Source organism: Haliotis asinina, chromosome 12 (assembly GCF_037392515.1).
Source record: "Haliotis asinina isolate JCU_RB_2024 chromosome 12, JCU_Hal_asi_v2, whole genome shotgun sequence".
Lineage (NCBI taxonomy): Eukaryota > Metazoa > Mollusca > Gastropoda > Lepetellida > Haliotidae > Haliotis > Haliotis asinina.
Window position 1 is genome coordinate 45579099 of NC_090291.1, and position 27633 is coordinate 45606731.

General features: G+C 38.6%; 2 protein-coding genes across 2 annotated transcripts in view; one reads left to right on the plus strand and one right to left on the minus strand.

The window, feature by feature from the left end:
* Positions 1 to 1087: 1087 nt before the first annotated feature.
* LOC137257682 (uncharacterized) lies at positions 1088 to 27315 on the minus strand. Its single transcript, XM_067795052.1, has 8 exons — positions 26962 to 27315; positions 22465 to 22561; positions 16888 to 16979; positions 16090 to 16117; positions 15238 to 15284; positions 14418 to 14519; positions 13648 to 13674; positions 1088 to 7061 (listed from the first exon to the last, which is right to left on the minus strand). The coding sequence occupies exons 2-8, from the start codon at positions 22485 to 22487 to the stop codon at positions 2626 to 2628; spliced, it is 4755 nt and encodes a 1584-aa protein (XP_067651153.1). The 5' UTR covers positions 22488 to 22561; positions 26962 to 27315; the 3' UTR covers positions 1088 to 2625.
* LOC137257684 (ankyrin repeat and BTB/POZ domain-containing protein 1-like) overlaps positions 27035 to 27633 on the plus strand; it is a 30566-nt gene continuing 29967 nt past the window's right edge. Inside the window, exon 1 of the mRNA XM_067795056.1 lies at positions 27035 to 27164. The gene's annotated coding sequence lies outside the window, so the exon portion shown is untranslated. The remainder of the gene's footprint in view (positions 27165 to 27633) is intronic.

Below are 27633 nucleotides of genomic sequence, written 5' to 3' on the forward strand. Positions count from 1 at the left end.
TTTTAAAGGTCACATGCAACACAAAACACAACTTTGCAGATAATGATGCCTTTCATTCTGATGGACTTACAGTAATAAAGTATCAAAAATGCAAACTCAACAATTCAAAGCATAAACGTGATGAAAAAAACCCCACAAAATCAGAGCTCAAATGATTCACTTAATTTCCCCCAGCACTGGAGGAAAAAGCAATTTCTCCAGCTGTGCTGCACTGCACCCATGCTGCATGCACAGTGATCAGGTTCACACGATTTGAACCAGGAAGGTGACTTGTGAGGCAGGATTATCGCTGTAGTCAAAGTTGGAGAACAGGGGATGTTTCTTGCAATTATGAGCATCTTGGGGCTGCAGTTATATAAATACACTGCAAATACAAAATTCATTGCTGAAAACTGTTTGAAAACTGAAATGTTTTAATGTCCTCAGAGACAAAAATATGTTTATTGTGACAAGCAGTTTCTCTCATTCACAAACTCAGTGTCTGTTTATTGTGACAATTATGTGTCTGCCTGCCTCTCTGCTAATGACAATATGCCATACACAATTTCAATCACTGACCACATGCAATTTGAACTTATGAACATGATATTATGTGCGTGGGTTGCAAACAAACTACATCCATTTTTATCAGATGACTTCATTGGACGGAAATTGGTGCAGTGGTTCACCATCTAAGCATTGGATCAAACAGTAAATACAGAGAGCATGGATTTACAACACCAAACATTTGTATGCACATTCTTCATGGATAACAACGTCTTCTATTGTACATGATGAGACGTTTCGGTATGGATTCTTATACAGTTGTCACTCTTGTTCAGTATATGAATCCATACCGAAACTTCACAACACATACAACAAAAACAGTTGTTATCCATGAAAATCTTACTTTCATATTACTCACCATACTTCTAATTGCCAATCAAACTTATCATCTTTATACACACATGATAAGGCCTCCACATACCAGCAAATAAAACAGCTAGTGAAAAGTCTTCGTTACACTTGAGTGCACACCCACTTGCTCTGACCGGGTTTGGTATGATTCGCAATTTTACGCTTTTAATTTTGTTTTAATTCGTTTCTTCACAATCATCAATGTATATATATTATATGTCATCAATAAGTGATAGTTTTGTTGTAATTATGTTTGTTTTGTGGTTGCATGTGACTTTTAAGATAACACAATTCATGTTTTAATTCATAGTTGTTGAAACAAGTTAATGAATATGGCTCCTTTCAACCACAAGTATTTCTCAGTATGCTTACAGGTGGAAGTCATGTTCAGTGGGAAAAATGCCACTATCTATCTATACTGAAAGTCACACAACTATTAACTACAACCTGGAAATCTTCACAGCAGTTTCACCAAGACTTTCCCCATTTTTTTTGCATGCCTCCACCACATCACTAACTGTCAAGCATCTGAAGATATTGCCTGTCTTGTGATTAGTCATTTCATCCACTTCCGAAATATCCTTTCTCTTCTCCTTAGGCATTCTGCATGAACTCGATTGGAGTGAAGCCTATACATGACAGCTTCCCTACCACCATATGACTCTTGCAATAAATTCAACATCATTTAGAGCTTTACAGGTCTTATTTGCTGGACATTGGCTGTACAGCCTGAAAACGCTATCCCTGTGTAGTGCTACTTTCATAAGCACCATTAGTCCTCTGTAGTGACATTTTCAAAATAACCACTACTCCTGTGTAAGTGCCACTTTCACAAGCACCACTATTCCTCTGTAGTGCCACTTTCACAAGCACCACTATTCCCGCATAGTGCCACTTTCACAAGCACTTCTATTCCAGTGTAGTGCCACTTTCACAAGCACCACTATTCCTCTGTAGTGCCACTTTCACAAGCACTTCTATTCCAGTGTAGTGCCACTTTCACAAGCACCACTATTCCTCTGTAGTGCCACTTTCACAAGCACCACTATTCCTGCATAGTGCCACTTTCACAAGCACTTCTCTTCCAGTGTGGTGCCACTTTCACAAGCACCACTATTCCTGCATAGTGCCACTTTCACAAGCACCACTATTCCTCTGTAGTGCCACTTTCACAAGCACCACTATTCCTGCATAGTGCCACTTTCACAAGCACTTCTATTCCAGTGTGGTGCCACTTTCACAAGCAGCACTACTCTGTGCTGAGTAGTGGTGCTGTGCTGTGCATGGTGGTGCTGTGCTGACATGGTACCAAACCCAAGTGATCCTGGCTTCCGAAGTGATCCTGGCTTCCCAAGTGCCTCTATTCTTGCTCAGAGATGCTTCCCAGTCCCAGACTTACTAAGAATAATAATAATAATCACCATAGTCATGCTCTTGTATTTCACCAAATCAGTAATTGTCTAACAAATGCCTTATGTAAGAATTTCTCCTACACAAGCTGTTGTATAGTTAGTCTGTGTCCAACGTACATATCTAATATCAAGGGATTTGAGTATCAGGTTGGTGGGTGTTATTATATACAATACAACAGTCCTATGACAATGTAGAATCTCAAGTGTGATGTCAGTGGTATATCTTCAACCTGAGTATGTACAAACTTTAATCATACATTGTGTAAATCATTTGCTGATGTTTCACATTATAAATGATTTTCTTCTCCCTCAATTGTCACAAGTGTTGCTTGAAGTGATTGTTCAGCTTTCTCCTAGCATTTCTTTCAAACATTTCCATTTCATCGTCCATGTGGTCCATTCCAGCTGCATTCCTAATACCAGTCATGCCACTCCGAAGTTCATATACCCAATCTTCTGAGGGTGACCTTCTCACCCACCTTGGACGAGGGAGAGGAAAAGTTGGAGTTGTAGCTGCTGAAGCCCCATCAGTCTCTAGATCTTCTGGTGAAGGCCTCTCAGTCACAGTCAACTCTCTCACATCTTCATCCAGTCCTGTATCACAAGCAAGGTCAAATGCCAGCTTTCCCTCACTGTTCTTCAAGAACTTGTCAGCCTCACGTTTCAGCAAGACGTTAACATTGTTACATACAAAGGACACCCTTCTTGTGCATATCTTGTGAAGCACTGTGTTGCCATTGATGTCTGTGCTGTTGATATCAGCTCCATTTGCTATGATGTCTTTCAAGGCATTTGAGTCCAGAATGTCTAGTTTTGTGCAGTATGTATGCAGGAGCTCTTCCATAACTGTCTTGCCATGTTTCTTAGCCAATGCACAAGCGGTATTCCCTTGTTTGTTAGGAGAATGGACAGGACATTTCAGCTTGATAAGTACTTCCATACAAGTTCTGTAGTGTTCACTCAGTTTGGGCATAGCTGAAAACAGCTTGTGAAGTGCAGTATTCTCCTTGGAATCTTTTGCATCTATCGGTATTCCAGATGAATGAAGAAATCCTATAAGACCTGCACAATGGGCAGTCTTTCCTTCAGCTACTTTATGTAAGGCAACCTCCCCTTCCTTGTCCCTTGCACAAAGATCAGCTCCATTTGAAATGAGGAACCCAATAATGCGATCAGTGAACTCCCCCTGTGCTGTGGCAGCCAGGTGTATCACTGTCAGACCATCGGCTGTGGTTCGGTGTATGTCTGCACCTTTCTGAACCAGCTTCTCCAGGACAGTGATAGTGTGTTGTTCATCATGCTGTACAAGTCTTTGAAGCATCAGGGACAGGTCATCACTGTTAATGTGATCGCATGACAGTAACTTCTCCAACTCTTGGACTTTGATGCCTTGCTTACATGCCCTCATGAGTGCTTTCATAATCATCAATTCATTCAGCTCATTCACTTGGTTCCTTCTAACTATGTCCATGACGGTGTCACCTGCAGAATTAACTTGTGCAAGGTCAGCTCCAGCATCTATGAGGATTTCAGCAACTTCTTTCCTACACCCCCCTTGAGACAAGCATACTTTATGTAGTGGGGTGTCCCCATACTTGTCACCGGCACACAGCATTTGCTGGACACCTCTTGAATCAAACCTTGTTTGAAGATGCTTAAGGAGAACTTTCAGAACTTTTGGACTGTAGCTGGAACATTCAATGCAGCATATGTGGATTGGTAAGTGTGTGTGCACATTTTGACTCCAAATATCTCCATTCGAAGACAAAAGAAACTCAGCAACTTGTGAACTGCACATTCCTCTTGATACACAGGCATGATGCAATGCTGTCATTTGTTCATTGTCAGCAATACTGACGTCTGCTCTCTGTGTTTTGTTGCGAAGTTCCTGTACAAGCATGTGAGCAACTTCCAAACTTGTGCCATGTGACACACTGGCGACCTTGTGCAGAGGAGTTTGCCCCTTGTTATCTGTTGAGTTTAGATTTGCACCTGATTTCATCAGTGCTTTTACAACATCAGATTTATTTTCTTTGCTCACAGCACAATGCAAAGCTGTTTCCCCTTGAAAATCTTTCGCATCTACATCTTTACATAAAAGTTCTGTTATTTTTTCATCACAGCCATTTTCAGCGTAACAGTGTAGTGGTGTCTGTTCTTGTTTATTTGTCTCATGGTATGTAAAACTCCTAAAAGTTTTTGACATCAACAGCTTGATGACTTCATCATTACCTGTCCTGCATGCAAGATGAAGCACTGTGTTTCCCTCCGCATCAGTGGTCTTCACATCCACATTTTTGTTCTCAAGAAGGAGCCTTAAGACCTCTGTGGTCGCTGTCGAAGAGATGAGAGTATGGAGTGGAGTCTGCCCATTTCTGTCTTTCATGGTCATAGAATGACTGTCAGTTTTCATAATTTTTTTATATTCATCTTCATCCTGCATCAAGAACTGAAGAATAGATGCCATGATACCATTTGAATTCATGCACAGCAAATGGGTAGGACTTTGCTTGTCACTGTTTTGCACACTGGCAATATGGGAGTTTCTGGGAATTGCACATCTTGCCCTGACAAGCTTCTCAACAACAGGTTTGTTGATGAATTTTCCCTTTAGATGAACATGCAGTGGGGTATTTCCATGCTTATCTAGAGCCTGTGCATCAAACCCTGCCTTCAGCAACTGTTCCACACATGCCACATTCCCAGTGAAACATGCTGAATGCAAAGCAGTAAAACCATCAATCTCCTCGGTGGTGGTGTCCCAAGTCCTCACTGTGAGAAGCCAGGTGAGAGTGTCTGGTTTGTCAATGTGAGAAACACTTGCAGCAAGGTGAAGAGCTGTCTGGCCTGTATCGGTAACTCCTTCTAACACGCTGTGGTTTCTCTTGAGAAGGAGCTCTGCTGCAACCTTCCTATTAAACCTGCAGGCTGCTAGAAACATCTCCTCCAGGTCTGTATTGCATGGGTCTTCATCTGATGTTGCATAATCTCTCTGCTCCAGGAGTTCACTGATGATTGTCTCATTCCCACCCTCACTGGCACTTAGTAACAAGCTTGTCCAGTTGGGACTTAATCCATCGCAGCTGATTGCATGGTATTTATCAAGTGATCCCAGTTTGCAAGCCACTTCCAGGGCATTGATGATCAAGTCAGGTCTGTCTTTTCTACCTTGGAGATTTGTGATGAAGGTTTTTATTGCAGCAATATCTCCATGTGTTATGACAATCAAAATCCACTCCTTCAGTTTGTCAGGAGTGAGTTCATAAAACTGGTTAACAAGCTCTTTTAATACTTTGTTGATAATTTGTGGACATTTACCCACTGCGCATGCAGCCATGCAGGGATGGTTGACCTTTGCACCCTCACTAATCAAAAGATCATAAGCTTCTTTGTTACCAGCTTCACAAGCTCCTTCCAGAGCCAGATGCTTGATGTACCCTCCACTCCCAGGCAGAGTCCTCAAAACATTCACCACAATCTCCTTAAGCAATGGATACTGCTTCAATGATATGGCTTGCAAAAGGACATCCTTGTAATCTATAGTTTTCTCCTTGAGTCTCTCCCAAATGTTTTTCACAAAGTCTGGTGAATTAAATCCTGAAAATTTTAAAGCATTCATGATGCTCTCCTCTTCCAACAGCCTTTTGATCAATTGGTCTTCAAAATAACCATCAATGATAAGTTTACCTGTATCTTCTTCTTCACAGTCTGGTATCACTGTTTTCTGGATAAGGTAATTGAAGGGGCACCATTCAAGCATGTGTTGTTCACTTTTTGAAAACAGTACTTGACACACTGCATCAGTGACTGATTCGTGAATAACTGTATATCTCTTGTTTGAGCAAATCAAGTATTCACCTACCATGGCCCTTGCTGCTTCCTGAATTTTCCACAGTGAAATTCCTTTTATGTCAAGTAGGTCATTTAAATCTTCAAAAATTGGTTGTGGTGATTTGGGTGATCTTGGAGGCCCATTCCTGGCTTCAGATAAGAAGCCATCTTTCACAATGATTACAAGTGCAGCAAATTTCATCTGATCGTTTTCAGCCATATGTTCAAGTTGCTGAATGAGGGAATCAATTGGGTTTTTTAAGCTTGTGACAAGCTCTCTGCCCTTTTTAGAGCCACATGACTCAATAGCCATGAAAAACCAGGGGTGGTCAGTCGACCTTGCAATCTCCTGAAGTACCGCCTCTTGAGCACCCTCTGTTGGTCCTAAAGACTTGATTTTTGGTAGCTTTAATTTCCTTTTCAAAATTTCATATCGTTCATGTTCCTGCAAAGAAGGATCTTGTAGACTCACTGCATACTGGGATTCCTTTCCCTGATATTTATGCAGAGTAGATTTCTGCAGCCTTGTCGAGTGCTTTGTTGAAATGCTTACTATGACATGGTCTGTACCATTTCTACCAAGTTCCACTGCATCAATTAAATGTGAATCAACGTTATCATGCCTCTTAAAGGGAACATCAATGAAAATGACAAACATTTCAGATTTTCCATCCTTTTTAGCACATTCAGGTCCATGCAGATCTGTAATACATTCTAAATCACTTTGATTCTGGATATAAAGTGGAATGTAGGATCGATTAAAGGTTTTGAGAATGTACAGGCCCAGTGATGTCTTGCCACATTTTTCAGAGCCTTTAAGTAAAACCCAGCCCCATTTCAAACACTCCTTTGCAGACATGGTGGCCCTGGTTTCATAGTAGGAATCCATTTTAAATGTGTCGAGTTTTCGTCTGGTCTGTGCTGAAACAGGAAATATTGGTGACATCAAAACCAACACGTTATTAATACATTCTGTTGGTTGTTGTTTAAAGAACACTGCACTCTGCAAATTTCCACTTATATGGTGGTTGTCTGTAAAAGACAAGACCAGACAATCAAATAATCAACAGCATGAGCATTGATTCATGCAACTGAGATATGATGACTTGTGTCAACCAACTCAGTGAGTCTGACCACCCAATCCTGCTAGTCGCCTCTTATGACAAGCATGAACACAAATACTAACTGAGATCTTCACAGGCCGTTACAAATGCAGAGAACTGATCAGTATAATTAAAGAAATCTGACATTTTACAGACCATGTAGTATTCATACCAACACGTCATTAAATACTCAATAGTTAGCAAATGAGTGGTCACTCTCACTGAATATAAGAAAGATTCTCAATGACATTCTTAGAAGATTTAACCAGTCTTGCATTCAGGACAATTGACAGGTATTATTTTGTCACTGGGATGTGTACTGAGTGCAGACACAGAAAATATTCAAGCTGTATGACTTATTGTGAATATATTTCTTTGGACCAGACAATCCAATGACTGATATTATGAGTAGTGCTCCAAGTTGTAAGGGCATGTTGACACAAAGTCAGTTCAGTCACTGAGTCTAACCAAATGATATACCTCCTCATAAAACCAGCAGAGGTTAGGCATTGACAGCACTGATATTACTGATACGCAGCCAGGTACGTTTCTGTTCACAGATATGTTTCCGAAACAAAGTCAAAATCCAGAAACATATCCATTACCCTAAATGCCCGATGAGTCCAATTATTCCTTAATCCAAATTAAAAACTAAAACAAGTTGTTCCAAATGTAGAGTGCATTGTCAAATATCATAAAGTCAGTATGGTTGTAATGCAATCAAATGCATCATAACAGTCCGACAGTTCCAATGGTGAATATGACACAATGCGGAATGGACTCGCCCTAAGGTATGTTTCTGTGTTATGAGTTTGGCTAGGGTACATAGATGGAGATGGACGTACACCAGCATGCAAACACGAAAACATGAAAACGTAGTAAATGTACAATACAAATTCAAATCTAATCAGTGTTCACAAATATTCAGATTCAAAATACAAGTGTATATGAAATTCATTAAATGACTGACCAATCAAGAAAGACACTTACTCCATGAAAAAAATACAGCTCTTTTCCTGAATTCACCCAAAATCTATCACCTACCATGATCCATTTTAACTTTACCAAATAACAGTTGGATATTGACAATTTTTATGGATAAAAACTTCTTGCATTTTGTGTGTGTGACATTTGGATACAGATTCTTGTACTGTTGTAAAGCGGGAATGTGGTCCACAGACACTGTCTGACCTACTCCCCTACCCCCGCTTGTCACACACCCCATGCCCCATATTTTAGGAATACTTTCTAAATTTTTAAATGTAAATAATTGCTGACCCCCTAGTACTTATGTACAAAATTGCTAACGTCCCTGACACCATCTCCCCTAAACAAGACAAAATTGGTGACATCCCTTATTAAAATTATCATTTACACATACACAATCCTGCCCCCACCTAAATTATATACTTTCCTAAGTAATTATTGTAAAACTGGTGAGATATTGGGATATAATACTGCATACAATTTGAACCAAGTGATCCAGTGACCAGGAAAAATGATTTAAATATGTATAGATTCATCAGAAATTAATCAGAAAGTTAATGAAATTTGAAGCATACTACACAATTTGAAATCTAGTAACTGGGATATGACAGACCCACCGTCCTGTCATACAATGGTAGTAAAGGTACAAAGTCATCAAAATCCCAAGCAATGGAAAAACTCGTGTCAACTAGTCATGACTATGCCAAGTCAGAATTGTTCCAATGGAAACCGGAAAAACAAAAATGCCAAAACATTGTAAATAGCAAAAGGCCCCACTTTGTGGGCTGCCTCAAATATCTGCCAAGTTTTGCTGTAAGATATTGAATAGATTCGAGTTGTCGAACAAAGCCCATCCCTCCATTTTGAGACTGAGTCAGAATCATTTCCATGGAAACTGGGAAAATGATAAATCACAAAAATCTGCAAAAGGCACCACTTTAGGGTCACATATCTGCCAAGTTCTGCAGAAGAAGCCCATCCCTCCATTTTAAGACTAACTCCGAAACGTTTCCATGGAAACCCAGAAAAAAATAAATAACAAAAACCTGTAAATAGCAAAAGAAACCTATTTGCGGTCTCCCCTACATATCTGCCAAGTTTTGCTGACAGATATTACAAAGTTTTTGAGATGTGCTCCAGAAATGAAACACACCTCTCACTTTTGAGACAAAGTCCAGAACATTTCCATGGAAACCTAGAAAATGATAAATCACAAAAACCTGTAAATAGCAAAAGGCACCACTTTAGGTTCTGATTGATAGATCTACCAAGTTTTGAAGAAAAATATAGAACGGTTTTTGAGTTCTGCTTTAGAAATGAAACACATCTTTCACTTTTGAGACTATGTCTGAAACTTGTCCATGGAAGCCAAGAAAATAATAAATCACAAAAACCCGTAAATAGCAAACGACACCACTTGAGGATCTGACTGATAGTCACCATTAGACTAACACCAAAATGTTCCATGGAAAAACAAAAAATATAAAATAGCCAAAACTCTGTAAATAGCTAAAGGCACAACTACAGGTTGAGATTACTATATCACATTTGGTCTAAAAATATTAAACAGTTTCTGAGTAATGCTCCGGAAACAAAATGATTACGGACGGGCGGACAGACAGACGAGGTGTTGACTATATCCCCCCACATTACATGCCAGGGAAATAAAAAGAAAATCATGGGATCCACCATAGTTGGGCAAAGGAAGCACGAATAGTGCGCTGTCCCTGTGGCTCTGCTTTCCCCGATAGCTGTTGGTAGATACAAAACTCTTCTTCTTGCATGGACAATGTCCACCAATCTGTCGAGGAGGTATATGTACAGTATGCTCCTGAAAGTGCAGCCGTTGTCATATGGGTTCTCCATGTTCAGGATGCAGTTGGGGATCTCGATTTCTTCTGGAGTCACGTGGGGCGTGTAGTCCATTGCTTTGATTTTCCACAGAACGCATTTTTTGCTGATAACACAGCACTTGATGGCGCCACAGCTGCATGTCGAGTTGTCGGGATTGAAGAGATTGGGGAGTTCTGACGTGGTGGCAGGGCAGTTGGTGCATCGGTGGTTGTCTGTCCTTGGCTTGGGGGCAGTAGTCGGCGGTGAGAACGAGTCGGAATTTGCATGCTGTGAGTCAAAATTGGTTGGATGGATAGATACAAAGAAACAAAAGCACTGCAAATACAGTCCCTCGGCAAGGGATCTGGTACCACTCATAGGTGTGTCCCAGTTGCTCAAGCAATTGTTTCTCAAGGTTTGAAAGCAAGATGTGGGGACACTTCTCCACTAGGGCTTGTGATGTGTGGAGCTTCATCTTTGCCTCCCGGATGGACCTGATGGGATCTCTGTGTAGGCTTTTGTGCGATCGTTTGGTTCCTGTCATATTTGTTCTATACCTATGTATCTGCATATCTCAAACTGGAGTACAAATAAATCCAATAATTGAAAAAGGGAGTATTTTTGCTGTTTATAACTGCTGTTGTCTTGTTGGGGAAAAAACTACCAAAAGTCTTTCTCCCATTTCTCCCAATTTAACGAAAATGAAAAATATTTCACAGCACCTGAACATTCATTGAATATTCATTTAGCATATACACTTTGCTTCATATGATTATACAACCATGCAAAGAAACGCTGAAAATTATTGCGGCTTTTTTAGTACAGAACTGTTAGAATATGTATGTAAGGTTTTTGACAACCTCGCACCTTGTCAATCAATGTTCATAATTGTTTTTTCTATAAAAGGTCAGAAACAAATTCAAGAACACGACAATTCCTTTAAATATATGTTCGATTTTCATAAAATGTATAAGTCATTTTCATTAATACTATCAGTTTTCCTTATTAAGTGCAATGAATTGCTTCCTTTTAATCTGTTCATAAGAGAGTACAATATTAGTTTCAAAGTATTGAATATTGTACATCACAGGAACTAAAGCAAATGTTGCATTAATGGCTACGTGTGATCTTCTAACATGTGTAAAGGCTAAAATGTGGTTTACTGCACTAAATAAATCAATTTCCGATGTAACTATTATTAAATTATTACTATTAAATCATCCAAAAACTTCATTGAATAAAAATGCATACCCAATATCCATCTATGATATGATGTTGAACACAGCTAAATGTAGATATTGAAATTAGTTCCATGATAAATATCTGAGCGATACACAAAATATACATCATGATAGTGAAAGTGTAATTGGAAACACTGGGCGATTGTGTTTACTCTTGTTCAACCGACCTTCACCTAAAAGAAATTGCCTAATATGTGCAACAATGTTGACGTATGACATCATTACCGATGACCGGTTTCTTTCAAAATGGCGGCTTCGCAGAAAAAGGTACACAGGATTTTGCAAGGACTCTTCCCTTGATTCAGGGATCTTTTGTGCATAAATATGAGATGTAATAATCAGAATGATTCTGACTATCTGTGTATTGTTATATCAGAGACCATATAATCTATTATATGGTCTCTGGTTATATGTAGTCGTTTGGCGTGATTTTTGTGTATATCATGGCATTACGCTGCATGGAAATTATCAAATTGTTCCATTGCATCTATTTTCAATTTCCTTTTTCTTGCTATGATACTCTTCACCTTCCCCATATTTTAAACGTACTGAGCCACAGCAAGCACTGCTGAATGTCAGAAAATTTACGAGTGTAAAATCAGAATTTTTCTTTGTTAAGATTTCAAACAAGCAGTCTTTTGAGCACAGTGTTTGTTTTCACACATAATATCTTTTGTTTCGTTTTATCTAAACAACTGGTATTGGTGACAAACAGCATTTGTAATTTGATTCACAGATGTATGGGGTATTCAATGATGCATTTGTCACAGCTGAATATGAAATATATATGATGTAATTGGCATCTCAATACCAGCCTTCGCGAAACGTGATTTGGTAAACACTATCCAATGTGGCAGAAAGTGCACTTAGGCGTTCCTGTAAGTGTATTTTCAAAAACATCCCAACTCATTCTGGATTCACTGGCGACGATTCAGAATTATCATTACTGGTTACATGAAAACTTGATATCAGTGATCATTAATACATTATTTTTGAAATTCAATACTCCCAGTAATTATCCAATTTTCACATTTGAAATCATACAGAATATATAACGCTATGAATCTCCATTTTGTACACCAAGAAGAAAGGTGACATTTACAATGAAGCCAATTTTGACAGGTTGTTTTAAGCACCTCAGCTTTGTCTGAGAAAATAGTGAATGGTATCAATAAACAGGAAATTTCCCACATATTTAAAAACTGTGAAGTATATTTATGTACGAGATATATTTAGTATTTTATTTGACTTCAAAGTGAGGGTTGAAGAGGAAGGACATATATGTCCCTGTGTCATCCAGGTGGTTATACCCCTGCAACAATGAAGTTGCGACTGAAACAGAAATTATTTCCGTCCATCTGTCCGTGTGTCTGCAATAGTTTGAAAGCATATCTCTAAAAATATTTGTGATAACTAAACCAAACTTGGTACATATGTGCCTTTTGGGATTTAGATCAAGATATGAATTTTATTTTTTGCAGTTTCCATGGAAACATGACTTGGGTTGTGACTATGAGCATGTCACCTTTTCCGGAGCAGATCTCATGAACTATACATGCCAGCTTCATCAAACTTGTTACACATATCAAGCATGACCCACTGATGTGCCTTTTGGGATTAGACCCAGATATGAATTTTCTATTTTGCAGTTTCCATGGAAACATGAATTAGGCTGTAGTTTTGGGTTTGTTATCGTGTCCGCAGAAGATCTCCTTTACCTTTATCAAACTTGGTATACATGTTCGCCATGTTCACCATGATCCCCAGATGTGCCTTTTGAGGGGTTACAAGGCTATGTAATTTTTATTTTGTGGTTTCCATGGCATAAAGTTTGACTGAAATTGGTGGTTGTGCTCTTTTCCAGAGCAGAACTTTAAAACCGTTCTTCACCAAACTTGGCACATAGGTAAGCCAAGTGGTATAGTGGTGCCTTTGGTATTTGTTGCATTCCCATGGCAACAAGTTTGACCTCGACTGAATTTGGTGGTAGTGTTCTCCTTCCATTCTGCCATATGCACACCAAAACAATGACATACTGTAATTATAATTAGTAGACATATTCATGAAGAGTATTTTGCCATAGCAAGGGATACTGATGACTTTGTCTTCTTGTTTAACATGCATCAGGGTACCCAGTAGCCCCTATGGTGACATACTGACAATATGCCCTGGTATATACAAACATGCAACAATAATTTCATTTTAGTCAAGCAAAAAATATATGTTAAAACCAAAAAATTTCTTTTTCAATATATCTAAACTTTATTTAAAAAATGGAGATATCTGTCAACATATTCGAACAATTTTAACCATGTTTTCAAACGAGATTTAATGAATACATACCCTTGATCTTGTCCAATAGGGTAGGAGCTGAAAGTATGATCATAGGAATCATCACTGTCGTGAACAACAAACGATTGGCTGATTGGCTGGGAACAACAGACAATTGTTTACGACTCTCACTGATTGGCTGGGAACAACAGACAATTGTTTACGACTCTCACTGATTGGCTGGGAACAACAGACAATTGTTTACAACTCTCACTGATTGGCTGGGAACAACAGACAATTGTTTATGACTCTCACTGATTGGCTGGGAACAACAGACAATTGTTTACAACTCTCACTGATTGGCTGGGAACAACAGACAATTGTTTACAACTCTCACTGATTGGCTGGGAACAACAGACAATTGTTTATGACTCTCACTGATTGGCTGGGAACAACAGACAATTGTTTACGACTCTCACTGATTGGCTGGGAACAACAGACAATTGTTTACAACTCTCACTGATTGGCTGGGAACAACAGACAATTGTTTACGACTCTCACTGATTGGCTGGGAACAACAGACAATTGTTTACAACTCTCACTGATTGGCTGGGAACAACAGACAATTGTTTACAACTCTCACTGATTGGCTGGGAACAACAGACAATTGTTTATGACTCTCACTGACTGTCTTGAACAACACACAATTGTTTACGACTCTCACTGACTGGCTGGGAACAACAGACAATTGTTTATGACTCTCACTGATGGTGTATATATATAAATGGTATATATGATAAAACATTTTGTAGACTGTGACATTAATCCATTTTCATACTTACCCTTCTGGTTGATGATTACCGTGTCTGCAACTACAGCATTCGCAGAATCCGTAACATTGTACATTTTAATCTCTCCTTGTCTAACAGTCTCTGTATATGGCACTGAAAAGTGAGAGCGTCAAACTTCAATGTAACCTCGGTGTTACTTCATCATAGAGCTATGGAAGTGAAGCGAGTGAGTGAGTTTAGTTTTAAGCCGCACTCAAGAATATTCCAGCTATTTGGCACAGTCTGTAAATAATAGAGTCTGGACCAGAAAATCCACTGTTCAACAGCATGAGCATTGATCCATGCATCTGAGATATGATGATATGTGTCGGCGAAGTCTGCGAACTTGACCACTCAATCCCCTTAGTCGTCTCTTATGACAAGTATGGGTTACCAAAGGCCAATTCTAAGCAGGAACTTCGTGGGTTGGAACTGAAAAGAAGACATTGCCTATCAAAACACAGTTAAAAGAAACCAAAGTCATGTTCTGGTAAATATTCTGGTAAATGTTCTGTAAATGTAGCATGAACGGCAATATAGGTCTGTGAAACAATTCAAAGTAGTTCAGTGGAAGCTGTCAAAACTGGCATCTGTCCAATCCGGCAAGTTGTCAGTGCTGTCATTTAATCTCAGTCCTGTCTGTGGGTTGTACATTTATCACCAGCCCTATAATCCAGCACTTTGTCTAAACTAGATTATTTCTTCAGTTCCAAAGAGTGCCAGTTTAGACAGAATCCACTGTATTATATCATTTCTTAAAGAAAGTGGTATGGACAAGTTAGTGGAAATAGTGATGCCCAATAAATGTTGAAAGAATAATATGTGAACCTACCAACAGCATTCTGGTTCAGACTCTGGAATCTCGCCACCTGTGCATCACTGAAAAATAATTATTGTTGATATATGGTGACTTGTTAAGAAAATGTCTCCTTTGAAGAAAAAACATACCTGACATGGCCTTAATATCAGCACACCATATCCTGTTTGTATGGTTGCTTGTTGACTGATGACAGACTGTAGAAATGGGATGCGATGCCATGTGTTAACCAAGGCCGCACTACCAGTACACCGCACCAACTGTTTGTGTGTTTGCTTGTTGTGTAATAGACTGATGACAGACTGTAAACACTCAAGTCTGGACCATAGAAACCAGTGACTGACATCATGAGCATAAACCCGAGCAAATGGGATGCGATGACAAGCCACAGATGTGAGTGAGTGAGTGAGTGAGTGAGTTTAGTTTTATGCCAAACTCGGCAATACTCCAGCTATGTGGCATCAGTGTGTAAATAATTGAGTCTGGACCAGACAATCCGGACAGTTTTTACAACAAAAATGGGTTTGAGTGAGTGAGTGAGTGAGTGAGTGAGTGGGTGAGTGGGTGGGTGGGTGAGTGAGTGAGTGAGTGAGTGAACTTTGGACCATGCGAACTACTGACTGACAGTATGAGCAAAGGCCAATCCTGTCAACACTCACTGACAACAATGTCCAGACATATACAGTATACTTGAAGCGTCTAAACCATATGATGACATACACATAACTACATCTAACAGCAAAGTCAGTAATTTTATCAGTTGTGATTCTATCATCCATTATTTTATCATCAGGTTACAAATCAGAATTGACACCAAAAGGTAACTTCCAGAAACAAGACATACAATTTTGCATACAAAGGACATACCTGAATGAAGGCGTTTCTATGGTAATATCTGTAAACAAAGAGATTTGCATAGGGTAACTGACATCAATGATACAAGCACTTTCTGCACTTGAACCAGAACCTATATTCTGGAAAACATGTCAGAATCATTTTCTCCTGAACTTGTACCAGAAATGACATTCTTGAAAATGTATCGGAATTACAACACAGTCAATATTTTCCAAATACCTGAACCTTTCATGTAATACGATTCTGTTTTTGTTGGAAATTGTATATGATGTGTTTCAAAAACTAAGGAACCAAGGGAGGCAGTGAGAAATCTTTTTCATCAGTCAGTACATGGTTACAAGAAATTATGTCTGTTATCCTTTTACACATGTATCTCAGCACGAAGACATCCAAAACTCCCACACAGACTAAGACTAATGGTGACTGTGCTAGTCTTGGAATGCAATTCTGGGTGTTTCTACTGAGTTGGTGGGGAAAGAACCCTTACATTTGATTATGTAAAATTAATGTTTACCTACAATCATGTCAGTAACTAGAGAGCTGAGTTTTCAGAAAATTTAACAGTATTCAGTTGTTAACTAACATAATGAATCTAGGAGCCTGAATACTGTGCAGACAAACCATGGAGCTTAACAGGAGCCAATCTGGGATTCAAACTCACAACAAGTAAATGAAGGCATGACTCATGATATTGTGGGTAATAGCCAGTGGTTTTGAGACACTGACACTTTGTCATCTAAACACGATTCTTTCATGCAAGGATACGCAAACATATTTCTGGAATCTCCCCATAATAACCTTTACCCATACCTTCGGGATCTAAAGGTGAGCTTGCACTCATTCTTTTGGTCTGGTCATCATCGGAACCATCGTCCTCCAGGTCTTTTATCTTTACACCTGACCTGCGACAGATTAATATCAATGTAACAACTCATTTGAACATAAACTATTCTTAGAACAAAAGATAAATTCAACATAAACAAGAAGACAAAATCATCAATATTCCTCGCAATGGTTAATATTCTTCATAAATGTCAGCCAGTTATGACTAAGTTAGCCTTCATCACATTAAGTGGACATTAAATGGACATTAAATGCACATTAAATTTTACAAAAAGATGCCATTCCCAATTTAGCCCAATGAGGATTCTGGCCCCAAAATGATGTAAAAATTAGTATTTTGGGGCCAAAATTAGTACTTTTATTAACTTTCATTTTTATAACTTTTTATTAACACTGTACTCACCTATTAAGCAGTAAGTATCTAATTGTGGCTCAATGGTGAATAAAATGTAGTTGAAATTGATTGTGTATGCTATCATGCTATTTCATAATTAAACTTAAAGAGTTTTGTTAATAATTTGTATATTTTTAATGCTATCATGGTCACATATTTTGTGTTGTTTTATCTTAACAAAAACGATGAAATCGTATGAGTTAGCATCTCTGTGTTCCACTGTTCTTGATTTAGTGAAAACATATATATGTCAACTAGTCATATACCAGAATGCTTGTATCAACAACAGACTGCCTGAGTGCTTCCATGGGTTGGTGTACCTGAGATACAGATATAGAATTGTACTGTTCTTGAATACAAAGTGGAAAGAGAGTATCACTAACAGGTTTTGAAGTTACTCTGCTCCAGAAAAGAGCACTATCACTAATTTTAGTTGAAGTCAAAGCTGTTGCCATGGAAATGTAAAATTCTTATTCAGAAATCCCAAACTACCAAAATCCAACCGTTCATCATCTGTCCTAACTGTGTGCCATCATGAAGTCAGGCCCAAGGTGTAAAAACAGTCTTGCTGTTTCCAAAACTTTTGTTTTTACATTAATTACGTATCTTCCAATACTAATTTCATAAGAAAAGAGGTTGGTAGGTAAACCTATTACTTTTGGGATGAAGCATCATACTGGATTATCATTATGCGGATGTTTTTCCCTTTTTATTTCCTTTTGTTTTCCAAAGTTCACTCCTTTTATTTTCAAATAAACTTAAAAAGAATTTCTAGATGTTTCGCGTATTTATCTAGTATAAGTAATAATCATTCTCTTGTTCTCAAGTATTATGATTCATTTCAACAACAGAGTTAGCACTGTATCAGCAAACTGTAGGGGACTAGGTGACAAGCAGAAGGAAGAGAGATCATCATCAGCTGGAGAAAGTGTACAGCACACAGGCAAACAGTAGCGCAAATGTGGCTGCGCAGCGTAGAGAACATGACCAGTCTTCATATATGCGAGCGAAGCGAGCAAAGGTTGGCAACACACTTCCCTCGCTTCGGTTCAAAAAGTATTTTTCGTGTCAAAATAAATCGTCACCACCATCAAAGGTACACTCCCATTTCCTCACTAGGTTATGCTCTCTGATTTCCAACCCCATATTTAATAAATACTCACGTGAAATATGTTTTATTCAACATTTTAAGCGCCACTCGTGGTATTCAGTTCGTTCTTCGCCTCCATTACCCCTGCCAGCTTCCGACTCAACGGAGTGAAGGAACAAGAATAAGCAGAAATTATAAAGATATACCATACTGCCTAATTTTATCATGATTCTGTTGGAATGTATTTGTCTTATTAGTGTCGGCGTTGTTGTTGTAACATTTATTCTACAATAAACACACTTCCGGCGTAGTGGGCGTATGAAACATGGGAGGTAACTCTTTATGTATTCCATATGGATAATAACTTGTTCCTTCACTGCCTTGAACCGGAAGCTGGCAGGGGTAATGGAGGTGAAGAACGGTCTGATGTACCACGAGTGGCGCTTAAAATGTTGAATAAAACACATTTTACGTGAGTAATTGTTAAATATGACGTTGGAAATCTGAGATCACAACCTAGTCAGGAATTTGGAGTGTACCTTTAATGGTGGCGATATTTTATTTTGACACGAAAAATACTTTTTGAACCAAAGCGTGGGAAGTGCGTTGCCAACCTTTACTCGCTTCGCTCGCATATATGAAGACTGGTCATTTTCTCTACGCTGCGCAACCCCACTTGCGCTACAGTTTGCCTGTGTTTTGCAAGACATTCATATTTTTCAGAAAGATGAGACGACTATGAGAAGTGAATACAGCTTGAAGTGTATCCTTGCACCTTTTCGGTCAAACTCTAGAGGTGTGGCAATATTGTTTAACAATGACAGAGAAATTGATGTCCATAAATGTAAGAAAGATGAGAATGGTATTTGTTGACACTAGTATTAATGGTATTAGGCTAACCTTAGCCACTATTTGCGGTTCAAATAAAGATGAACCAAACTTTTACAGTGATTTATTTGACCAAATAGCTTTGTTTGACAATGAATCTATAGTTCCCTGTGGTAACTGGAATGTTGTACTTGACCCAACTATAGATCTTGAGAATTACAAACATATTAACAAACCAAATGCTAGAAATATAATTTTTGAAAAAATTGATCAGTTTCATTTGATAGATATTTGGCTTGACATAAATAGTAATATGAGGAAATATATTTGGTGGCCGAGAAGCCCTAGACAGCAAGCCAGATTTGATTTCTTTCTGGTTTCCCATGATGTGGGTAATATGACTGTGGACACTGAAATCCTCCCTGGGTACAAATCTCACCACTTCACCATAGCACTTACCTTTTTGAATAATAAAAATACGAGAGGAAAAGGTTGCTGTAAACTTCGAGATAAAGAATATACAAAAATAGTAAAAACTGAGATAGAATTAGCAAAACAGCAACATGCTTTTAGAAATCATCCTGAAGATATAAAGAATAATGACGATAGTGACCTTGTCTTAAGTATTGATGACTGTCTTTTTCTAGAAACTTTGTTGATGAATATTGAGGTAAATCAATTTCCTACAGCACCTCATATTGATGACTGTCTTTTTCTAGAAATTATGTTGATGAACATTAGAAGTAAATGGGTTTCCCCTAGTGCCTGTACAAAGAAACAAAAACAAGAGAAAACAAAGATCTGTCAGTAAGAATAACTGATATTAAAGATATTATTCGTAGTAACTTTCAACATATTGATGAGATTCTTTTGTCAGAGTTATGAAGTTAGAATTTTAAATTAAGGAGGAAGAGATCAAAGGTATTCAGATCAGAAATAGAACTTTGTGTCAGGAAGAAGGTGAAAAACCCACAAAATATTTTTGTAATCTTGAAAACAGAACTATATTAGTACTTCAATTAACTGTTTTGTATTGGACAAAGGAGAGTTGATCAGTGATGAAATGGACATTTTGGCTACACAAAAACAGTTTTATCAAGAGTAGTACACTGAAAAAGATAGTAAGATAGTGATCTCGGAAAATATATCTTCTGACACATAAATCAAACAATTAAAAATTATTATCTAACTTTAACCATGAACAGTGGGGTAATAACATGTATACCCAAGCAAAGGAATGACAGGAAATTGCTTAAAAATTGGTGCTCCATATCTCTCCTGAACTCTGTGTATCAGTTGATTAGTGCTTGTATCACTAATAGATTAAAATGTACTCTAGATTATTTAGAGCAGGAATATCAGACTGGTTTTATTCCAGGTAGATGCATTTGCAAAAACATTAGACTGCTTTACAACATTATTTTTGAGACAAGAAAACAAAATAATAAAGGGCTTTTCCTATTAATTGATTTTGGAAATGCTTTTGATATGTTTCAAAACTATTTATTTACTCTGTTATGAAAAAGTTTGGATTTGGCACATAACTGTTAAAATGGATCACTCTCTTGACAAGTAACACGATTTCATGTGTCATTTTAATGGCCATCTATCTGGCCTTTTCCAAAATTCAAGAGGCTGTTGTTAAGGGGACCCAGTTTCACCTTACCTCTTTCTCTTTTTGCTGAAATTTTTGGCATTTGGCATTATGATCCGTGAGAACATAGATATCAAGGGTATTAAGTTGTGGGGAATATAAATTAGGTCAGTATGCGGATGACACTCAACTTTTCTTGGATGGCACTGAGGCTAGTCTCAATGGTGCTATGGACACCATCCTCAATTTATTATAAAATTACAGCATTGAAAATTAATGTGGAAAAAACCAAAGCAATTTGGCTAGGGGCTATGATTAATAGTAAGGATATCATTTGTAGAGGATACACTTTGGACTGGGCTTCAGGTAATTTTGAGGTCTCGGGCATAGTCTTCAATGTGAATTTGAATGATCCCTGGTTTATCAATAGTCAAAAAAAGACTGACATTAACATCAAAGATTTTAGGAAACTGATGAAGAAGAAATTTGACTCTTACAGGGAAAATTACTATTATAAAACTCTCGCTCTTTCCTCTTATGCTTAGTCTGTTATGCTAACACTACCATACCATCAACGTACACTTATCTTCACTTGTAAATGCTCCATGGAAACAGAAGTCTGATTGAACTTTTCTGTATAAGCGTATTAGGTACTACCTACCTGCTATGCTAGTCTGTTATGCCAACACTACCATGCTATTAACGCAAACTTATACTCTTGTGTAAATGCTCCACTGAAATGAATGATTGTATTTTCTGTATGAGTATATTAGCCATTAGCCACTTGTTATGCTAGTATATTGTTATGCCAGCATTGTTATGCCATCAACATACACTTATACTCATTCATAAATGCTCCACTGAAATGAAAGGTTGATTGTACTTTTTTGTATAAGTGTATCAGGTACTGCCTACTTGTTATGAAAATCTGTTAAGCCAAAACTGTCATGGCACTAATGTACTCCTATATTCTTTTGTAAATGCTCCACTGAAATGAATAAAAATATTGAACCACTCACTGGGTTGTGCTCTCAGATTTCTAACCACATATTTAATACATGTAATTACTCACGTGAAATATGTTTTATTCAACATTTTAAGCGCCACTCATCAGATTGTTCTTCATTACTCCATTACCCTTGCCAGTTCTGGTTCAAAGCCGTGAAGGTACAGGTGATTATTCCATATGGAATACATAAAGAGTTATCTCCTCTGCTTCATACGCCCACTACGCCAGAAGTGTTTTTATTGTAGAATGAATGTTACGAAAAACTAACAATAACGATGACATTTAAGACAAATAAACTCCAACAGGTTCATGATAAAATTAGGCAATATCTTATTTCTTTATAATTTCTGCTTATTCTTGTTCCTTCACTCCAATGAACCGGAAGCTGGCAGCGGCATTGGAGTGGGGAATAGGAGTGTACCTTTGATAGTGGCAATATTTTACTTTGACATAAAAATATTTTTTGAATCGAAGCGAGGGAAGTGTGTTGCCAACGTTTGCTCGCTTCGCTCACATACAGGAAGACTGGTCATATTCTCTACATTACTCAACCCCATTTGCAATACTGTGAGTTTGCCTGTGTTACTCTTGAGAAGATACAAGAGTGAAGTTATGTTGAAGTTTCTCACATTTTGGTTTTGTCAGGATTCATTCAGTCAGTCTGTGGTTGGGATGTTTCTTCAGCACAGATTAGCTTTCCTGGACCTCTTGCAGTCTTTTTACACTCTGAAAAATAGTCCCAGACAGAAGATAAACAGTGACATATTAAGGGCTGTAACAATGCACCAAACTGTTGATGGCCTGCAATTGTTGAGTCTCGGATGGTAATAAATCGATGGTAGAAGCGAAAAGCTATTGATGCACCAATATTTTAGTAATTGACTTCCACTGATAAATGTGAAGAGCAAATTACAGGAAGTACAAGATTTGTTCGCTTTGATTCAGGGTTATCTGCCCCTGTTACCTCTTAAAACAACTTGACTGTTTCAGGATTTCACGCTTCTTGTCAGTTTTTGAAAGAGACTGAAATAACTTAATTCAACTTGTTTTTTTATCATATAAGTATTCATTCATGACTTCAAATGACACAGTTCATGGAGGAAAAAGCTACTGCAATAGTATTGCAACAGTTGCTCAAAATAGGCTATCACTATTGCAATAGTTGTTTACCCCCAATAGGCTGAGAAATGACTTTTCATAAACAATATTTTGCAAAACTTCCAACATGGAAAAATGTAAAATCACCTTATGAAGGAGTAAGCATTAACTCCGAAACATTGTGTTCTCATATAAAGAAGTTGATATTCATAAAATCTTCATTCTTATGTATTTCACTTCTAAATGCCCTTCAAAGACTTGGAAAGCACAATGTTTGTTGATATTCATGAATACCACCATAAATGATTTGGCTTTATGCTACCAAAAAAACTACTCATAATAAGACAACTTGAAATAAACTCTCTCAAAAAAGAAACGCAACCCACGTGTTTTGACAATTTTATTTCTAAGATTTGGGACAACACAGCTTTTTTATTTGTGAAGACTCAGGTCTGATATTTGGCAAACTGATAACTGATATAATCATGTTTGAAATGTTCAAATCAAATGCCATTTCATAGACCCTAGTTTGTCACCAGGGGGCGTTTTCCTCAGTATCTTGTATGGGCCCCACGAGCTTCAATCACTGCACAGCATCTCCTTGGACAGGAACGAAAAAGTCGGCAGATATTTTCTTGTGGAATAGCTCTCCACTCCTCCTGCAATGCAACAGAGAGCTGTTGTAGCGTCTGCGGCGCAGGCTGACGTTGACGTACGCGTCGATCGAGGGTGTCCCATAGGTGTTTGATCGGGTTGAGATCGGGAGATTTAGATGGCCATGGCAGGACATTTACGTTAGAATTCTGCAGAAAGTTCACTGTTGCATGTGCGGTATGAGGCTGGGCGTTGTCATGTTGAAAAATCTGTCTCTGTCGATCAATAACTGGGAGAAGGTGAGGCTGCAACACGTCGTTGATATAGCGCTGGGCTGTCAGGTTGCCTTGAACGATCACTAAGTTCGATTTCTGGTTATAGGAGATGGCTCGCCATACCATTATCTGCCAAATCTGTCCACTTGTCTTATGCAGACAGGCGCAAAACGTTCTTGACGTCTCCTATACACACGCTGTCTTCCGTCGTGACGTTGCAAAAGGAAATGGGATTCATCTGAAAACCAGATGCGCCTCCAGTTTTGTAAGGTCCATATCTCTACGTTTCGGCACCATCTGAGTCGTTGGCGTCGATGTAGGGGGCGCAGTACAGGTCGAAGAACTGGTCTACGAGCACGTAAACCCACTTCCTTCAGACGGTTCCTGACTGTTTGAGCTGACACCCTCCTCAATCCGGGTATCTGTGTGGCTGTCACCGTTGGTAGGGCATGACGATTGCGTAGATGATGGACCCGGATGTACCGATCTTGAGCGTGGGTCGTGATTCTTGGTCTACCACTCCTGGGGCGGTCGTTTGTCGAATTAAAGTTAGTGTAGCGGTTCCAAAGTTGAGATATAGTTGTTTTATGAACGTTAAAGTGACGTGCAACAGTTCCAAAACTTTCGCCAGCTTAAAGACGACCAATGGCGATATTTCTGTCAGCATTGCTCAATCGTGGCATTTTTAACGCTGCTTCTATGCGACAAGTCAATGAATAAGATACGAAATCACATGAGCTTTTATACTCCCTTACATCAACTGCCATTTTCATGTATTGCACGTGCATTTGTCTTTTTGTGCAAAGTCAGAAATGCCATTTCATGCGTTTTTCCCAAAATAAGCATTAAACTACACTTCTGTGTGAAAATGGGGTTGTTTGGATGATAATCCTCATTAATAATGTGAAGTATTTGAATACATTTCCATAAAAGTTAGTTTGGTAAAATATAACATACATAAAACCTATTTTGAAAATCTGAATACAGGGGTTGCGTTTCTTTTTTGAGAGAGTTCACATAAAAATAACTGATGAAAAGATATATTGTAAATAGACACAAAATGAATTTGTTTTCATTTTGAAAAAAAAAAGAAATAGAACTTATAAAATTGCATAAATATGAAAATAAATCTTACATTTCACTCATGATTTAAAAAGATATGAGGATAATAATCTCACCCACTGAAAACACTTTGAACCTGGGTATGAATACAGTGACTGTGCAGCCATGTTTGTTCACAGAAACAACTAAATACTTACTAAGAAAAAGTATTGTATTTGGATGATTTCAGTAATATCCCTATTGGGCTTCAAACATTTAACTATGTAAGGAATCAAACCTGGGTTTTCAGTATGACTAGTGAACACTTTAACCTCTAGGCTACTCCAATCTGAACATATCTTGAAGATTAATAAATCACTTATCAAACAAACAATGTCTTTATGTACAGAGGATTAAAGTAGTTCCATCTCAGTGACAATATTTTCATATATCTGGGGGTGGTAGGGTAGCCTGGTGGTTAAAACGTTCACTTGTCAAGCCGAAGGTCCAGGTATGATTCCCCACATAGGTGCGGTGTATGAAGCCCATTTCTAGTGTCACCTGGAGTGATATTGTTGGAATATTGCTAAAAGCGATGTAAACCACAACTCACTCACTCCCCCAACTTTATCGGAGCATGATTTCAAGAATCGGTTGAAGGCATTGATAACAATGTCCCATACGTGAAATTAAGTGACTTATTTCCAGACAATGTTATTTTTACCATCTTCATATCTGTAAACTCACCCCATGAAAATAAGACAAAACCAATCAAAGAAAGCACCAATGTATAACAGGAACTTGAATAGATGAATATCTATAATGCATGTTTCTTAGTCCCTCTTCAATACATAACAATAAAACCACAGTTTTAATCATGACTATCGATATAAATAAACAATCTGGGTTTCAGCCAACTGTGTCAGGACCTGAGACACTTGTTCCCAATCAAAGGCCGAGTTCTGACAGTGGGGTTAGTTTTGACAATACTGCCAGTTCAAACAATGATGTCAGTTGAGACAATGGGTTCCATTGTGACAATGAGGTCAGGTGAGACAACAGGGTCATTTGAGGCAATGGGGGCAGTCTGTTTGGGAAAATGGGGTCATTTGCAACTATCCGCAAGCTAAATAATGGAACCAAATGACAAAGACCCCCAAAGATACTTGAAATACTTGCTGACACACTCATCTGACGGCCACTCCTCCCAACTCACCCTACCCATGAACACCAGATCAACCTCTGCACTCTCTACCAAGGGGAGATAATCAAGAAATGAAACCAGAGGTTGATAGGTTGAGCACAATGCGGTGTGAACGGTAACTTGACAAAATGCTATAGGATGGAGATGGTCATATGCAGTACAAGATGAGGCTCACTGCTAGCAGATCATACGCTTACACCAGTATGATGCTACACCATGACAGCCATACTGCAGAATGAATACTGCATATTTACATCATGGCTTGTTTCCAGTTTCAGTCGTGTAGGTTCTACCATCACTCCAGTTCTTACTATACTGCATATTGCTTGTTGGCAGTGTGTTGGTTTTCATTTCAGCATCCTTTAGCAATACTTCAGCAATATCATGGTGGTTGACATCACAAATGGGCTTCACACATTGTGCACATGTTGGGAACGGAACCCAGGTCCTCAGTGACAGGTGAACACTTTCACCACTGAGCTACGAACCACTCACATAAAGTTTCAGCTGTATGAAGGTGGTATGCAAATACATAACGTCCTCAGTCTTAATCTGGACCATACATTGATACAACCGAGTGTTTGACCTGTTGACCCTACTGGCATCCACTGATGCAAAGTGGAAATGATAACGCATATCAACCATGGCAGAAACTCCTGATTGACATTATGTGTAATAAACTAGATATGCATCAAGCTGTGCACAGGACATTGCAGTCAACAACTATACAAATCAGCAAAATTAGGAACATGTACCTGTAAATCTTACCACTAAATAAAAACATTGTTGCTGTTAGCCATTTCCACAATGCACAGAAATAATTAATAAAACAATCGCCTGACAACGTACACGCGGGTTCCGTGTTAATCAACAGAACAGGCGTGTCATGACAAGAAAACTTATCCAAACTATACCTGCTCGTGACAACTTCAACAAACACAGGCGACAGTCGATCAAAGTCGATTACTAATACTACACTGACGAGCCGGGTGCAAATGTCTCTGGAGCATTGTGCGTTGTTCCTGGAACTGTCAGGTCGCGATAGCCAAATGGCTCACTTCCGAATCCGGCGCGTTGTCACCCATGTCGTCCTACCTGGAATCTTCCGCTGTTTAAGGTAAGGGTGATCATAGAAACTTACTGAACCACACATCTCAGTGCAAACGTTGTCCACGTGGCCTAGTTTCACCTATCTCCGCGGTTTGTGTATTGAAAAGGCTCACGTAACATGATTGCAAAGTCAATATTGCTTTCGTGGAAGTGTAACTGTTTTCTCTCAACTGAGAACAATGACAGTAATTATTCTGTGTTTGCATTGATATGGTAATTAATGTTCTGAGAACCTGCTGGGGGATTTCCCGGAAACGAGCTCCGGGTCCATATATGGCACTATGACGTAATCGTAACGAGGCAGTCGCTAGACAGGGCTCACAGAGTGCACTATAAACAGATTGATAAAACATTCAACCAGCCTCCATCTGTGAAACATGAAATACGATTGGTTCTCGGGATATTGCGAATCCACCCGGGGGTTGACAACGAGGGTTAAACTGCAGTGCTGGAATGGGCGTGGCTACCTTTATGGA